Source organism: Pleurodeles waltl, chromosome 4_2, assembly GCF_031143425.1.
Source record: "Pleurodeles waltl isolate 20211129_DDA chromosome 4_2, aPleWal1.hap1.20221129, whole genome shotgun sequence".
NCBI classification, from domain to species: domain Eukaryota; kingdom Metazoa; phylum Chordata; class Amphibia; order Caudata; family Salamandridae; genus Pleurodeles; species Pleurodeles waltl.
In genome coordinates this window covers 82,812,849-82,829,884 of record NC_090443.1, presented here as the reverse complement: position 1 = coordinate 82,829,884, position 17,036 = coordinate 82,812,849, and the positions used below count along the sequence as shown (strand labels likewise).

The following is a 17,036-nucleotide window of genomic DNA, read 5'->3' as shown; positions in this document are numbered from 1 at the left end:
TTGACATCCTTGGCCTGAAGTCGCTACATAGATTCGAGCAGGCCGTGAACGGTGGCCCATGTTTTAGACTGGCACTTTATATGATCACTGGGTTTTGCTATACACATTAATCACTACTTAGTAAAACTCTTTCCTACATTACATGGGCACGAGACAAGGCTGGCCCATGTACCTCACATTGTTACCTTAGGGGCAGAATTACTCTGGGTTGTGCTGGCAGAGACTAGGGAGTTGGGGCCTTCTGAGACTCGGAGCACTGTTTACAGATTTTTTTATTTTATTTTTTTTAAACAAAGTCACCCACCCTCACCATCTCGACTCCCATAATACTGCAAGCGGGTGAAAAACGTATCCCCTGGTCGCGGTATGAATTCAATAATACTATGCTAGGGATTTTCCCACCTCAAGGGCAGTATTCCCGTGTTAGCTGAGAGAACTAGACTAAGAAGTGCTATCACTGAGCGCCACTACTTGGGTAGCACCATAGCTCGTGCTCACAGGAATTTCGAGATATAAACATTTGGCAAGACATGGCAGATATTATGGAGAAACTGACGAAATATAATTAACTGGTGCTCCCCATCATGACAAGAACGGATGTGCACAATGAAGATGGTGGTCCTACCTACATTGCTCTATTTCCCTGCCATATTCAGCATAGTATTTTCAAGGCTCTCAAGCCACACTAAGAGAGGATTGAAGGAACAGGGAAGTATCATTACGTTACAGATTTTGAATCCTTCGTGCAACAGATCTTTGGATTGGTTACAATGGGTACCCTGGTTTGGTGAGGTGGGCCACAAACACATTGTTCCACATCCATGATGTTCAGTGTTTTACAGAGTTCTTTTTCTATAACGCTGAAATGCTACTGCTAGGACTACGCCTCCGCGACTGAACTGTATCAGGTTGTTGCAGTTTTAGAACCAAGACAAGGAACATAAAAAAAATAGGAAGAATGCTTTGTTAATAAACACACATTATATTTGAAGTATTATAGCTGAATTTTCAAGGACTTTTGGCTTATCTAGGGGTAAGGTAAGGCTTGCTTTGCAAAGGAGCTGAACTCATTGGGAAGACTGGAGTCTCTTTTGCAGCACCGCTTAGGAACCAGACAACGATGAGTTTTACTGCAGCTCAGCAGGATGACTGTGTCCTCCAAACCCAGCACCAACAAATAAAGCACTAATGCTGCAGCAGACAAACAGGTGCAGAGGACAGGCTGCAGGTAGAGCGCTAGGGAACAGCACTTGGCATTCTTACCTGAGACCAGCGTATAGCCCTTCTGCAGAAGCACCGCTGCCATGGACTTGGCGTTCTTCAGGACCTGCTGAGCGTACTGCTGGAACATGGGGGAGCTCGCCTGCAGACAGAGTAGGGGGCACTGATCAGAAAAGGTGCTGCAAATGGACAGAGGGAGGAGGAGCCAAGGTTTGGGGCTTAACCACTGTTCAGCTGACAATCAGGTGACCAGCCTCAGACGTAGGTCTGAGTTAACATGGATTAAGGACGGCTCAAGAGAGTGAACTCTCTCTTTGATGCAAAAGACCATAATAGAGTAATTAGGCACAAACCGTGCAGTTAATGCAACCTCAGAGATGCGTGCATCAACCTGAAAAAGAATGCACTGTTTAGGATGCAGGCACTGAAAGAAAAAACTTGTGTATTGCAGTTTGACAATTATGGAACAGAAGGACTGCCGAAGACAAATGACAACACTTTTTGCTAACCTCTGGCATTCTTTGAAATATAGAACTTAACACGTGATTTTAATGTCTTTTGCATAACACATTCAACTTCTTATGCAAGACTGATTTCGAAAAAGAAAGTCACTGTTGGTGGGAAAAGTTTGAATCAATCTTAATCACCAGGAATTATTCTGTTATTGTCGGGAGTGTTTCTCTTTGTGCATTGCTTTTTTTATTTTTATAGGTACAAAGCTCACCCAAACATATTACAGAAGGGGATCAACATAAGCAAACCAGTCTTGGAACCACCTCAAAAAGGATAATTTAAAAAAAAAAAAAAAATCGGTAGACCAGAATGCAACCCAGAGTAGGTACCAATGACCAAGGCTGGTTCGAGCATTTTTATTTTCTTCATGCATTTTTATTTTATTTTCCATTTTTGTGGCAAAAAAAACTCTCCTCACAATCATAAACCCACCACCTCATCATGCAAATAACTTTTGTGAAACACACAAATCCACAACTACTGCATTTATTCACATTGTTTCTTAGGACAGTGCTGAATGTAAGTAAGGATGTATTTGTCCCTCTACCACTGTTTATGAGCATTATAGAAGTTATGAAGGACTTAATAAGCCAAAAAACACACACACTTACTAAGGCACATAGGAGGAACACATCACAGCTGTGCAGAACTGTAGATAAGCTGACAACCTCGAATCGTAATGGGCTTTCTGCTGCCTAGGCACCTCACCTGCTTCAATGCTACGGCCACAGCAGCAATGGCATGATTGTGAGGCCCCCCTTGGATGGACGGGAACACAGAAAAGTTGACTTTATCTTCAAAATTGTACAGGATCTCCTTGCCTGTCTTCTTGTCCACAGATTTGACTCCCTTCCGGAAAAAAATCAATCCAGCCCTACAGGAAACAAGATTTGTCATCACTTGACCTGCCAAAACATCACCCAACTGCAGTCAGACACCAGAATGGTTCAGCCTCATCCCCAGCCCACACGCATACTCACCTGGCCCCACGCAGGGTCTTGTGGGTGGTGCTGGTGACTATGTCAGCATATTCAAATGGTGAAGGAATTGCCTTGGCTGCAACCAGTCCACTGATGTGAGCCATGTCAGCAAGAAGAATAGCTTTAACCTCTTCGCAAACCTGTGGGGGAAACAGGGCAATGACGCACCCAACAATGTACAATAGCAAACCCAACATCTAAAGGCTTGTAGAGCAAGCAAATACCAACACTACAAGCACAACCAAATACAGCATGTGCAAACCCTATCAGCAGGACATGAGAAAAATCAGCAACCCTGGTGTTGCAAAAACAAACCTGATGCAGAATACGAATACCTCCAGATGTTGCACAATCCCTCCCACCACCAAGTCACACAACACCAATGATGCTACAAAGTAAACAACATTACAGAGTACAACCAACCTCATTCCTGTTACCACAGAAGCAGCATACCAGTGTAGCAAAGGCAAATCCACTAGTTTCCTCCCCTTCACCCCCTACATGAAACAATTAAACCCTTTCCCAGACATCACACAAGGTACTAAAGCCACAGAAACAATCTCCAGACAAAATGCACAATGACACCCCTCCCTCAACATTCCCCAAAGTAGCCCAACCTGCCTCCTGCATCTCAGGAAAAGCAGTAAAGTACCACAGAAACAACCCCAACACTGCACAGCAATCCAAATGGCATCCAAGCAACTCTTCTCCCATCACAATGCAAAACATGCTACACGAGTCAACCTAAGCATGCACAACTCAATGTGCTCAAGCAGACACTTTTAGAACCTTCCAACATCCTAACACTAACATGACAGCTTAAATCTGAGCAAGCACCCATCACACTAGGCCTGCAACTCACACCTGCATGAACATCACTGAAAAAGGCAAACACAGATCCAATCCAGTACAAGAACCTGTTAATTTCGTGCATGCATCTGTGCTATTTTTAGTGCCCTTTTGATTTCTCAGTTTGAATGTCCCTGCCTCTCTGCGAGCCATCACCCCGAAAAGTGCATCATAAGCTCAATATTCTGCCATTCCCCAGTACCTGCTTCCTTCCCCAATGTAGGAAGACCCATTCCAGAAGCCCTCCGATTCCACCTCTCACATGGCCATTCCTTGGCCCTTCAGACACTCCGCATTCCCTCCCGCTCACAAATAAGTAGTATTGCTGTTCTTTGTGTGCCCTTCTCGTCTGTAGACCAATTTCATGTCTGCAGGCACGTCTTGTACATGTCTCACCTGCATGTCCACATCACCACTGTATGTGCACTCCTCCCGTGTCTAAGCGTGCTCTCTCTTGCCGGATTCCCTTTCTGGTCCCTATAAAATTCACTTTGCAGAGGCAGACGTGATAAAAATTTAAAGCAGGCAAATTTATTTTTCTCCTACATTATTTTTTCTTTTTTAATATTTTTTCAGAAAATAAAAATAATAACAGTCACAGAGAAAAGGGAAAGTCAGCCTTTCAGGCAAGCGCTTATTGAAAGGTGGGGCCAGTAATATAACTGTCAGGCGGCTGTCAGCAGCACCGAAGCCTGGAAGAGTGACACCCCCTGCGCCCAGGCAGGACTTCACCATTTAATTGTTAAATCAAGCATCGGCACAGATGTGACGCTTGTGCCAGCGATGCAACTGGACTGTCTCTATGTTGTCTTCATGATAGTAACGCCTACTACTTACAGGGCACGAAAAGGGTAAAAGGGGGTTATGATGCGCTAAATAAAAGAAAAGTAATGTAATCAGTTTGCTGCCATCAAAGTTTTCAGAAAGAGTTCCTGAAATCCCCTATTAAACCTGTTCACATTGTTGCTGGTTTGCCACACTTTATAAGAGGACACAGCCCCCCTTGCGTCTGTGTCAGCAGACCCTCGGGGTGCACGCTAGAAGGCTGTGGGACACACTGTGGAAACCACATCTCTGGCAGCAGTGTTTGCATACCAGGTGGCATTGCCGTACCAGTGAGCGGCTCACCCAGGTGGGCAGACAATGCCACCCTTAATGTCACGCTGTATACTGCCTGCGACTATTCCGTGACTGCCGCTGGGGGTCTGTGCAGTAGCGCCCTCTGCTCCCTCGGAGGCTTCAGCCACTGGACACTGAGTGGCAGGGGGTGTCTGCAGCTAAGACTGGGCACTGTTGCACTCACTGTTCAGGGGTCATTTACAACCACGGCTTTCCTGCCTGACAGCACTGTGTGATCTTAATAATTGTGGAGCCTCACCCTAAGGCACACCCGAGTGTTTAAAAAACGACTCTTAGTATTGGGAAGGACTGTGTGGAAGAAATCGACTTAAAAGAACCTTAAATCTGGGATTTTTTGCAGAAGACGCTAATCCAAAGGAAACCACCTGGGTTCGTAACAAGTCATTTTGCCGCTGCTTGGATTGGCAGCCGCTCGTGGGTTACAGCGCGGCATGGCGGCCTAGCTGCCAGCAGCGCGACAGAAAAGGTGCAAGAATGAACTCACCTTCTTCATCTTGGCGTAGTCGATGAGCCGAGCATAGGCGCTGGTGCCGGCGATGATCAGGCGCGGCCGGAAGAGGCGGGCGGTCACCTCCAGCTGCTCGTAGTCGATGAGTCCGGTGGCAGGCTGAGGGCGAGCGCGAGACAAGAGCAGAGAGCGGGGTCAGGGCTTCACGGCGCACACCAGCGTACAATGCAGGCACAGGGTGACAGTTTGCTTTAGTGATGCTAAAGGGCCTACGACAAGGAGCGCGGAAGCAAAAGACCCCCAGATGGACTAAACCCTCCCCCGAAGGAGGGCTACGGGGAGCCTGCAAGGTAACGTTAAGGTGAAGAGGAAAACTCCATCCGCTCAACAGCAGCCCTTCACCCCTCCCTTATTAGCAATACAAGCATCATACATTCTGATATTTATAGCAGTAGGAAAAAATGCAGTGGGTGTTTAAGATCTGTACATAATGTCATGGTTGTAAGTACCTATTAAGCGCTTTGCTCTACGCTACTGAACTTGTGGTACTTACTGTGAGTTAATTAACGTCTGCCATAAGCACTGCCTTCTGTATTAGTAGCTAAACTGAGAACTACCAAACTAAGACCCCAAAAGCCCGCAAAGCAAACCTGCCAAAGATACGAGGCTGCTGCCAAGGCCTGCTGTGCTGTTTGTGATCAGGGGTGAGGTCCGAGAGGCAGGGCCACCACAGGGACCCTGTGCCCGCTGACTAGAGATGCTGACTGCCACAAGGCCCAGTGCAACAACCACTGCTCCAAGCCACGCCCTGCAGGCAGGTTATTCTAGGCCGTGATGAAAAAGCCTGGGAGACTGTTTGGCTAAAAACAATTCTGCATGTTAGTAGTAAGTGTCCGCATGAGAGCTCATGCAAATTACGAATGGGATTGACCCGCGGTTTACCACATTTATAAACTGCCTGCACAAGACAAATAGCGAATTTAAACCTGTGCAGATTCTCGTCCCTAAGCTTTCCTTTGCTGCTATACCACTGTAATAGTACAGGAAACTTAGCAATTGTACCGAAATGCCGTAGTTGGTGCAGGAACGTCTTAAAACCCTAAAGCTGTGTTAAGTGGGACTCTTTAGCTGAACACCTATCACAGTGACATGTGAGACGTACTAATTAACATTCTAGTCATAAATAATGGATCATTTCTTAATGTGCGTAGAATTCCAGAGAAATCCCAGAGGAAGAAAACTGATAGTATATTTTATCCAAATGCCTGTGATATTCTTTAGAGTGATATTATGGAGGAATCTCCACAACTTTATTGGGATGTTTCAACACACAAAGTTCCATCTTGCTAAAAATGTTTGACGTTTAAAGAGATGGAACTTTAAGTTTTGAAACTTCTCAATAAAGTTATTAGGATTCAGCGATGAATTGAGCATGTCATTCTAAAGAACATCACAGGCGCTTGGATGAAATTTAAGGTACATTTTCTTCCTCTAGGATTTTTCTGTTGAGTTACTACGGACAAAAAGAAAAGAATACATTATCTAGGGCTAGAATATCAAATATTATATCTCATTTTGAAGGACCCACCGATTAAGAAGGCCTATTAGAGGAAAAAAGGAGGATATTATTTGGCGAGGGTCACACAAACTAAAGGAAACTACCTATATAGATTCCTTAGTAACTATTCAAAGTTGTTAAAGCCTTCTCTGAGGAAACAGCGATTAAAAGACACTGCGAAACACGTGTTGGCTGTTCAACTCCCTTTTAAATTCATCCATTCCTGGTTGCATTTGACTCTCTGGATACATCATTTTTGGATCATAGATGGACTAATACATGCCTGTAAGAGAGTAATGAAACTGGCATCACAGTACAACTTTTAAATGATTGGAATAAGCATCATATCCATCAATACAATGGTGATGATCCCAAATGTTTTCTTGTAATTTAAGCCCTTATGTTATTCATGGATTGTGTATGGATGATTTACATTTTAGTACTGGATGTGCTATGTATAAGTAAAAGTGTATTCACATGCAAATGATAAATTGTCAATGTGTGAATGATTTGTTTTTTGATATATTTGATTACCAATAAAAGGAGTAAAATTAGTGCTGACTAAGAAGGTTGGATTATTATTTTTTTGGTTGCAGGCTCTGAGCAGCTATGGACATCTTTTGATTTAAGAGCAGATGCAGAAGGTCAAAATCCAAACTCCGAGAACAAAACACAATTGCTGTATACCAAATCTGAAAGTACTTTTAGTTTTTCGAATTTCAAGTAACTCTGTGAAAGACTCTTAAATATTGCAGACATGAGCACTGCCAAAAAGAAGAGCGCAGATGACTATTCTCTCACAGGACAACACTGATCATAAGGTTTAGTTTTAAAGCATATTTTAGCCCCAACCCATAAGGAGCTAGAACATCATTCAGGGTTGGTTCTGTGACCCAGGAGGTGCAAGGCAGTTCTGGTTTTCAAGTAACTGTAATTGTTTTAGCATCTGACTTTAACCAAAGTATGTTTCTTTTCCGAATGTCTGAAGAACTGCCTGGTCTATTATATAATAATTACGGTGCTGTTCAGTTTTTGAGTCCCCAATAACCGTAGCAAATAACAGTCATTGCTACAGGTATTTCCCAGTAACCTCCAAATGCCTATGACCACAAGAAAAGGCCTCACATCAAGCGAGATTTAATAACAATTTGGCTTGTAACCATAAGATTGCTAGATGATGTTCCAAACATACAAGTAAGTAATTGTTACTGGTCATTTCGAAAGCACACATAGATGATTATATTATGCGTTGACTTACATTCAGCTTGTAGGGCATGGACTCAAAGTAAATGGAGGTTGCGGAGATCCTTTTCACATCAGACATATATCCATGAGTCAGGCTGGAATGGGGAACACAGATGGACCGTTAGAGATCTGTACAAGCAAACCCTAAATACACCTATGTATGAACTAGCACTCATACTTTTTCCACTATTCATTTCCTGGTCACCCTTTACTCGACAATGATGTGGTTGCACAAAACCAACCTACTCCACTTCTGATCCTGAGGCAACGCCAATCACCAATCCCCCATCTAATCTTTCCAACATTTCAAGAGAGCAGTGCCACTTTCTCATTCACTGCCAGTGGCTTTCTTCTTTAAAAGCCAGCAGTCCCAGTCCACATTCTTAGATGACCCTGCCGTTCGCATCACAGCTTCAATAGCATTCCATGGAAGCCATACTAACACGGATACGGGAATGTGCACATCCTATTTCGACCACTGTCTCTTTTATGGGCAGTTTTGTCAGGCGTGGTGCGAAAGATATGTCCAAAGCTGAGACTGCAAGTTCCTTGCGAGAAACAGAGAACTCACCACAAGCTGATGACAGCTCACAGTAGAGACTTCAAAATAAAGTGGGAAAAATGGTTTCAGGCCATAGTTTATTCATTCCAAAGGCGAAGAACACGATGGGTCTTCTTTTTAAACCTCAGCACACCTGCACGCCGCTCCAAATTCAAACATTCCGAATCTGATCTCACAACATCCCAACACACTGAATGATTCATTCCGCAAAGATCCGGACTCACAACAGGACATTACATCTTCCCCCGTTTAAAAATTACAAGACTAGAAGAAAAAAAGAAGCACTGGGAAGAAAAGAAACAAAGGTCTCGATAACGAAAGACGTTAACATTTCTTTGTTCAACCACAGTGGCTTCTTCATGACTCGAATTCTGAATAAATGTTTCACCTTCACCATTTTGTTTCCAACGTTAAGGACTCGGTATGTTATCTTCATGCAACAGATCATCTTCTTCAGAACTCAGACCGTCTGTCTGACTGAGCAGAGGTGATGTTCCTGCTTCACCATCATCTCTGCTCAGCTGAGCCCCCTTAGGCCACTTCTCTGCCTGCACACTACAATTCCAGGCATACTGCCTGAGCATTCACAGGCTCCCTCTTTGCTGTAGTATCCGACCTGCTTCTTATACTTCTGCCTGTACTTTGAAGCATGTGCTCCTACTGTGGCCTGGCACTCAATTTCGATTTGGTACTCCTGTGCAGATTCAAATATTTTCACAGAAACCTGCTTAACCCTACTGCTAGATTCTGCCTTGGCTGGTAATCTGCTTTTTTTGGAATAACTATTCGAGACTTTTAAACTTGGATTTCTTAGAGATTTGGGCTTTAACATGAAAATCTCATTTGAACGCTGGAGTTTGATTTGGCAGGGCTTTCCGTCCTCTTTCACACTTCGTTAATTGGTTCTGCAACAAGTAAGTCTACTGCTGATACAGTTATTTAGACATGAAAAACTTTTGATCCGTGCTGTGTCCCCTTTATTTTTTTGTTTTGGTATCATTTCCCGATGTGTACTTGCAATAATCCTTACTTTTCTTGCTATAGTCAGGTAGTGGCTGGTAGAGTGGTTACATCTTATTTAACTATTGGACTTCTACAGCCGAGAAGTATGCACACTTAAAAAACACAGTACACGTGTGCAAACTTTTGTGGGGCACTGGGGCTTAGGCACCCCAGCAGTATTTTAACTGAACAGGTCTATGTTTGATGGGACAACACTTGAAAATGTTACAGTACATCGCCTACACTCAATGACATAATGGTGCATGTCACACAAGTGCTACAGGCGAGGCCCTTGAAAGTGTACCAAAGCTTAGGACTGGGTCAGAGGTTCCCGCACTGACTTGTTCTTATCCCCTTGGTTTTTCACACGTTCCCTTGCTGCTCCAATACAGCGTCACCGCAAGTTGTATGTGTAGATAGTAGTTCACCACCATGAGGCTTTGCCTACAATAGAGAGAACGTTTTTTTAAAGAAACCATTTATGGTGAATGTCCTGTAGCTCTGGGATTCAAACTGAAGGAACTCTTTTATGCAGACAGACTGGTATTTTAATAAATCCCTTTAAATAGAATTATACTCAACTTACATAGTAGTGCTGCAATTTGTACAACATATCTTTTTTCAATGCCCGTTCAGGTCACCAGCTGGCTATATTTATTTAAAATATTCAGTAAGGGTGCTGGGCAGACCACAAATGAAGCTCAAATACTTTAACTGTGCCATATGTATTTGTTAATCTGCCTATTCATGTGTAAGTCAACTTTCGTTAATCAATGTGGCTCACCAGTAAGATTCACAGAAACGTTTTTGAACATGTATGAGTTGTGGCGCCCTCTGGGCCATCGAGCAAAGAACAGGTGGGGATTTTCTAAGTTGAGGGGACAAGTAACAAAGTATCTTTAGCACAAACCGACAACAGATTTCAAAACCAAAAAGAAGCACTATCAAAGCCAACAGGTCTTGTCTTTAGGAGCATGTAGACTTATTGTTATGCCAACGGTTGTTTTTTTTAAGCTTGCCTGTTTCGACATGATCATCTGCCATCTTGGAAAGGTTAAAAAAAATAAAAAGCCAAGATGGCTGCAGACGTACTAAAACACACGTGTGAGCATGAGAAGAAGCATGTACAGACACAGTGGCGCTCTTGCATACAAAGATGATCTCCATGTGAGTATATGAATCACGCTGCATGTACACGAGTCTTAATGTGCCGGCAGCCATTTTGACTTTTTTCCTTTTCTGCTTTGTCATTCCAACATGGCAGATGGTCGTGTTGGAACAGTAAACTAAAATTGAAAAATAAAGAGAGTGGAGCAGAAAAGAAGTGAAGCAAGAGGCCTGTAGCACTTTGCAGCTGCCCAGCCCTAAAAAAAAATAAAGTTAATGAAAGACGATAAAACAGGAAAAGGGGTTCAGCCAGTAGAAGCACACAAGTAGCCGGGGGTAGGAAAAGTGAGTGTGAAGGACCGCCTGACATACATATAGATATATATTTTTTAAACAAAACTACCACACATCAATGCCAGTTTATGTGACCAGTGGACCACTACTTTTTAGGTCTTACCTGTGAGAGCGAATTAACTCTCACTCGCAAGAGTAGTTGTATACAGCAAGGGGCTTGCAGCCCACCAATTGCTTACTATTCGTTGGCTTCACTCTCACTCTTCTTTGCTGCCTAACTGACCAGACCATGTCATCTTCATTTCTTCATCTTTCGGCTGGAGCACGGCTCAAATACTGATTGCTGCTCTTCCGCTGATCATCCCATGACGGAGGTACTATTTTTAGGTCAAGTGCGCAAGTGTTTTGACTGATTGTATTATCAGCTTTTAACGATGCCCACCTCACGCCCATCACTTTCACTCATTCCTGGGCTTGCCTTTCAAAAATCCCTTGTCATTGGTAATTGCTTTACATTTGTCCCGCCTTGGGGCAGTTTAGTTACCACCTTGCAGACTGCCCCTGTTACACGGATTTGCACGACTGCTGATATACTTGAGTGGGCAAACTATTTTTTTTCTTTTGTCTCTCCCTTTCGTTCTGCATGGTGGTCATTGCGCTCACAGCGCCAACAGGCACAACAGCGTGAACTCGATCAGCTGAAGTGTTGCGCTGGTCACATTGTTCACAGTTACCTAATCAGAGACATTTCTTGTGGCTCTCCCCTTAAAACACTTAATATTGGTAAATGCTTTACGTAAAACAGAAATCCTCAAAATGAAAACAACTCTTCCGGCACAGCTTGGAAGCCAATACTACAATATTGACTGCGCTCAGGAAATTTGCCCCATAATGCTTTTCAGGGGATCACTTTTACAAAAAAAATGTTGCCATTAACTCAGTCTGTGGTGGTCCTAGGACAATGGGACCACCACTCAAACATTCACATCGTGCTCTTTCTGTCTACATCATCTCTGGGTCCCCACACTAGCTTAGTGGGGACCCCAAAACAATAACTCCTCTCACCAGTCAATATCTTTTAAAGCGTTCTCATGGCTGGAACTTCTGTTTTACAGCTGGGAATAGCTTGTGTTTTAAGGACCTTGTTTGTAATAATATTGTGATAGGCCTGCTATCCCTGAAAATGTGTAATGCACTATGGCTTCTAGGGGCTAACTACATGGTTACACTGAATTATTTGTTGCCATTTTCTTTTTGTGTGGGTATCTCCTCTAGGGACTAACTATATAGTTACATGACCATGTTTATTACAAATACTATTTTCCTTGTGGTGTCATCTCTGGGTTCCCACACTAGGTTAGTGGGGACCCTAAAATATGAACCCATCCCACCATTCAGTGTCTTTTTAAGCACTCTCATGGCTGGAACTTTTCCTTCACAGCTGGGGGAAGTTATGTTTTATGGGCCTTGTTTGCAATATCATTGTTATAGGCTTGCTAGCCTTCAAAATGAGTAACACACCACGCCTTATAGGGACTAAATATATGGTTATATTGCATTACTTTCTCCCATTCATTTTTCATGTGGATATGCTCTCTAAGTGCCGACTGTATGGTTACATGACTATGTTTCTTCCAAATGCTTCCACATATCGTGGTGTTTTCTAGGAGCTGTTTATAGCATTGCAGTCAACATACTATAATATTTGCAGCATGAAAACTTGCGCCATAATACTTTGCAGGGCATTACTTTTACAAAACATTTTTGCTGATAACTCAGTCTGCGGTGGTCCTAGTACAATGGGACCACCACCAGAAACATTCACAACATGCTCTTTGTGTCTACATCATCTCTGGCTCCCCACACTAGGTTAGTGGGGATCACAAAATATTAACCCCTTCCACAATTCAGTGTCTTTTAAGCTTTCTCAGGGCTAGAACCTTTGCTTTACAGCTGGGAGAAGTTTTGTTTTAAAGCCCTTGCTTGTAATTTCGGATAAAAGTTTATATGATAATTGTATATGTTTTAATAATTGCTTCTTATTACAATTACGACCATTATTCAGGCCAACTTAACATCCTTGTTAGTCTTTGACTGTTGGAACACTCCTGATATGTTTAGATGACCCTTCTAGTTTATTTCGCCACTGTGGTGGTCTTGTGTCTGTTTTGGGGGGAATTGTGTTAGCCAGCCAGCAACTATTATGATGGTATGGTGGTGAAATTGGTATTCTATTGGAATTAGCATGGCAGATTTAAATTAGGATGATAAATGACAACTTTTTCATTCTTTGCTGCAGACAGAGGAAGAAGGTAAATGGAAGTGCTTTAGTTATATGCAAGGCCACTGGAATAATACAGCTTGAAAAAACGAAATTATGAGGCAGGGTTGACCAACTTCTGTGGCAAGAAAAGTCTAGTAATGAATTTACAGTGGCAATAGCTCTAACTCAAGCAAATGCAAGACCTATTACATTGCAAATGCTTATTTCTTTCAGATTTCTTCTTCCACTCCCAACTCCAGGCCCATTTTGCTTCTTCCCCTCTCACCCTCCCTTGTTCATTTCACTCCAAACCTCCCCCCAACCCCACCTGTCCAGGTTGACTGAGCACCTGCCACCTACCCTAGTCTGTGTTGCTTCAAATCTGCTCCCAACCCCCCACCAACTGTCCAATTTTACTTCAACCCTCTCACCCACCCATGTCCTTTTTGTCTCAAACCCCCCTCCTGGCTGTGTCATAGTGCTTTTATTTTATATCTTGTACGTTCCCTAGCTGTCTGTGTTGCCTCCCCTCCACCAGCCGTAACACAAAGGAAAGTGCTACACCTCAGCCAGCATTGGCCTCATCATATCACGTAATTTTTTTTTTTTTTTTTTTAGTGATGCTTCTTTTTTTCTTCTTAGCTTCAAATTCTCCCTCATCAGCCTGCCACAGAGTCTGTGTGCATGCACAAAAGGACTTTCACAATTCGGTCGACTCCAGTCTGCAGTTTTCACAGCGACATTCCTGAAAACCGTTCTGCCAGTTTGTGGGCGTTATTCACTTTGCAGAAGCTCATTCCTGCTCAGCCCATGTGCTGCGCCGCCCTCAGACCGGCACTGGGGTGTTTTTCCCAAGCACATCCTGCAACAGTCAGTGGCAAGGAGGAGCATCTCTACTGTTGCAAGTCCATTCAAAAAGGAAGTCGAAAGCTCTGGGAGGGACTAGATGGAGTGTGCGCTTGGCATGAAGCTCCCTCTCATTTATTCCAAAACCTCCGGGCACTGCTTTCCCTCGCTCAGTGACAAAGCCAATAGGTATTGCCCATGTAAGAACAAAGGGTTTTGCCAGTGTCTTTTACCCATGTTGTATAGCAGAGTGGTTGCTGTGCAGCATGGCTAAAAGTTATTTTTTTTAAATGCTGCAATAAAGTTTTTTTTTAAAAATGCTATGACGCAGGTTAGTAAAAGAAAATAATTATAGCAACCACGCTGCCGTACAACATGGCTAAAAGATATTGGCAATAGCTCTCACAAAGGCAAAACCTACTGGCTTTGCCAATGCTTGTTTTAAGTAGTCCACATCTATGAAAAGCTATGGGCTAATACCAATGGTGAGGGAAGTTTTACTCAGTGCCTAAAGCCAGCTTAATAACAGCAGCCTAAGGCTGGTAGGGGCCTTCTAAAAGCCCCTGTCTGTACCTCTAAGTGTATGATGTGTGAGGACGCGCTCTTGCCAACCGCTGAAGATGTCTGTAGGCAAAACCTATCGACAACTTATAAATAACGCTTATGCAAACACAACAGAATAGAAGCAAAACCAAGCATGCAACAGAAAGCTGTGAAATAGGCACATACATTTTTCAAAGAACTGAATATCGCCTTGTACATTGATGATTATTGACTTTGCGGCCAGGAAATAAAAGAGAATATGCGGACTCCTATCTGCGCTCGGTTTGAAAAGTGAAGGAAGTTTTCATTTCTCACATTTTCGCTGTAGTAAATCATGCCATTCAGGTGTGAAGAGGGTAGGCGGTCTGTGGAAAGACATGCAGCTGACAGTTCCATAATGCTCACCTTTAATCCCTGGCAGGCTTTAACGCGGACAAACATGACTGTGTTGCTCAAACCTGGTTACTGTGTAAGCTGTAATGTAAATGGCCTGAAAGAGCTAAAAGGACTCAATAATTTCTCTCTGCTGGGGCTGTGTCATGGAGGTTGCAGACCAAGACCATCAACTGCCTCTCTTGAGCGGGAAAAACAGCTCAGTCAGAAGGACTTAAAACTGTTGGGTAGTGGTGAGGGGGGTAATGATCGGTCCTTGGAGTATGGAAGAGGGAGTGAGTAAGAAGACAAATTAAACTCGTCCATGTCAAGGCCCATTTATTATTTCAAAAGGGTGTGGTTCCCTGGGTATCCTGGGGGCAAGAAGTACTCTAGCAGAAAGATACTCAGGATTTACAGGGAGATGTCCCACTGCAACCTTGAGTGAGTAAGTGTGAAAGTAAGCATGAACCTATGTGGGTGTCTGTGTGAGCTCTGTGGGGGTTATTCCAACTTTGGAGGAGGTGTTAATCCGTCCCAAAAGTGACGGAAAAGTGACGGATTTACCACCAGCCGTATTACGAGTCCATTATATCCTATGGAACTCGTAATACGGCTGGTGGTATATCCGTCACTTTACCGTCACTTTTGGGACGGATTAACACCTCCTCCAAAATTGGAATAACCCCCTGTATGTCAAAGTTGTTTTAATCTGTGTGCGTGTGGTGTGGATGCTCGGACACCCGGAGGCGTGTGGCTGCTGTTGAACGTGTACTGTCAATGCCCGTCTGAGTGTAGGACAGGGTGTGATGCTGGTCAGTGAGGTGTGTGCAGAGGAGTCTCTTATTATTGTTGTTAGGTTAATTTGATATTGCGCACGAATCACCCCAACCGGCGTATCGCATCGCATGGTCAACCTAAATCAAACACGGAATCTAAAACAGTGCCGTTTTTAGTAATTTTCTAAATTGACTGTAATTGGGGCAAGTTTGCACTGACTGGGGCAGTTTGTCCCAGAGAAAAAGCTCTGCCGCAGCATCTGATTTTCCGCATGCGTAGAACTGACGATAATTCTTCATCACTAGAGCGCAAATCTCTAGTGGGCAAACAGCGCTTGATCATCTGGCACAAGTACTTGGGGCCTTTTCCCCGCAACACTTTATAAGTTAAGCAGGAGATTCTGAAAACTATTGTTTTCTCTTCCGGTAGCCAGTGTAAAGACTGTAAAAGAGGCGTAGAGGCCGTCTGGGGGGCTGATTACAAATCAGCCGCGCCGCCATGTTTTGCATCACCTGCAATTTTGCCAATAATGCCTCATTGGCGGATGCCAATAAGGCATTCCCATAGTCCAGTTGGCTCACCACCACGGTCTGTACCAGGGCTTTTCTGGCTGTCAGAGGGAGAAACGGCAGAGCTTTCTTTAGTAAGCATATTTGAAAGCAAGTGCCTGTTGTGGATAGGACTTGTTCTTACATAGTGAGATCCTGATTTACCTTTACTCCAAGGTTTTTCACCTAGTTCTGGCAGCCGACATCCACAGATGTTGACCTTTTCCGAACAGCATAATCTCCGTTTGCCCTGGATTAAACTGAAGGTAGTTATTCGACATCTATCCTGCGGTGGCTTTCATTCCAGCTGAAAAACTGTACTTTGTCTTATTGATGTCTTCATCAAAGGAAATAACTGTGTGTCATCCACGTATGACAAGGCATTGAACCCATATGGTTTAATGACGTTGGCCAGGAATGCCACACAGATGTTGCATTATGTGAGGCTTAGAAATGAGCCCTGAGGTACCCCTCTTTGTTGGCCTGCCTGGATTTAAAATCTCCCAGCAGAACACGCTGAACTCTATCTTTAAGGAAATTCTGTAACCAGTCCAAGGCAGAGCCAGTAATTCCACACTCTTGTATTCTTGCCAATAATTTGGCATTGGGCACAGTATCAAATGCTGCAGATAGGTCTAAGAGCATGAGCATGGCTGGAATATCCACACCCAATGAGCACCTAATGATGTCAGTCACTGCAACCAAGGCCAACTTGGTGTCCACATGCGTTTAAGCGAGCTTGTCTGTGGAAGTGTGTGCACACCT

The 17,036-nt window shown here is 43.6% G+C and overlaps 1 protein-coding gene across 1 annotated transcript in view; it reads right to left on the bottom strand.

Annotated features, from left to right (window-relative positions):
• Nucleotides 1-17,036, bottom strand: part of SHMT2 (serine hydroxymethyltransferase 2) — a 141,705-nt gene that overhangs the window by 28,554 nt on the left and 96,115 nt on the right. Inside the window, exons 5-9 of the mRNA XM_069230785.1 lie at nucleotides 7,968-8,049; nucleotides 5,188-5,310; nucleotides 2,715-2,854; nucleotides 2,443-2,608; nucleotides 1,264-1,363 (exon numbers count right to left, since the gene is read on the bottom strand). Of these exons, the coding sequence (XP_069086886.1) occupies nucleotides 1,264-1,363; nucleotides 2,443-2,608; nucleotides 2,715-2,854; nucleotides 5,188-5,310; nucleotides 7,968-8,049 (611 nt within the window). The remainder of the gene's footprint in view (nucleotides 1-1,263; nucleotides 1,364-2,442; nucleotides 2,609-2,714; nucleotides 2,855-5,187; nucleotides 5,311-7,967; nucleotides 8,050-17,036) is intronic.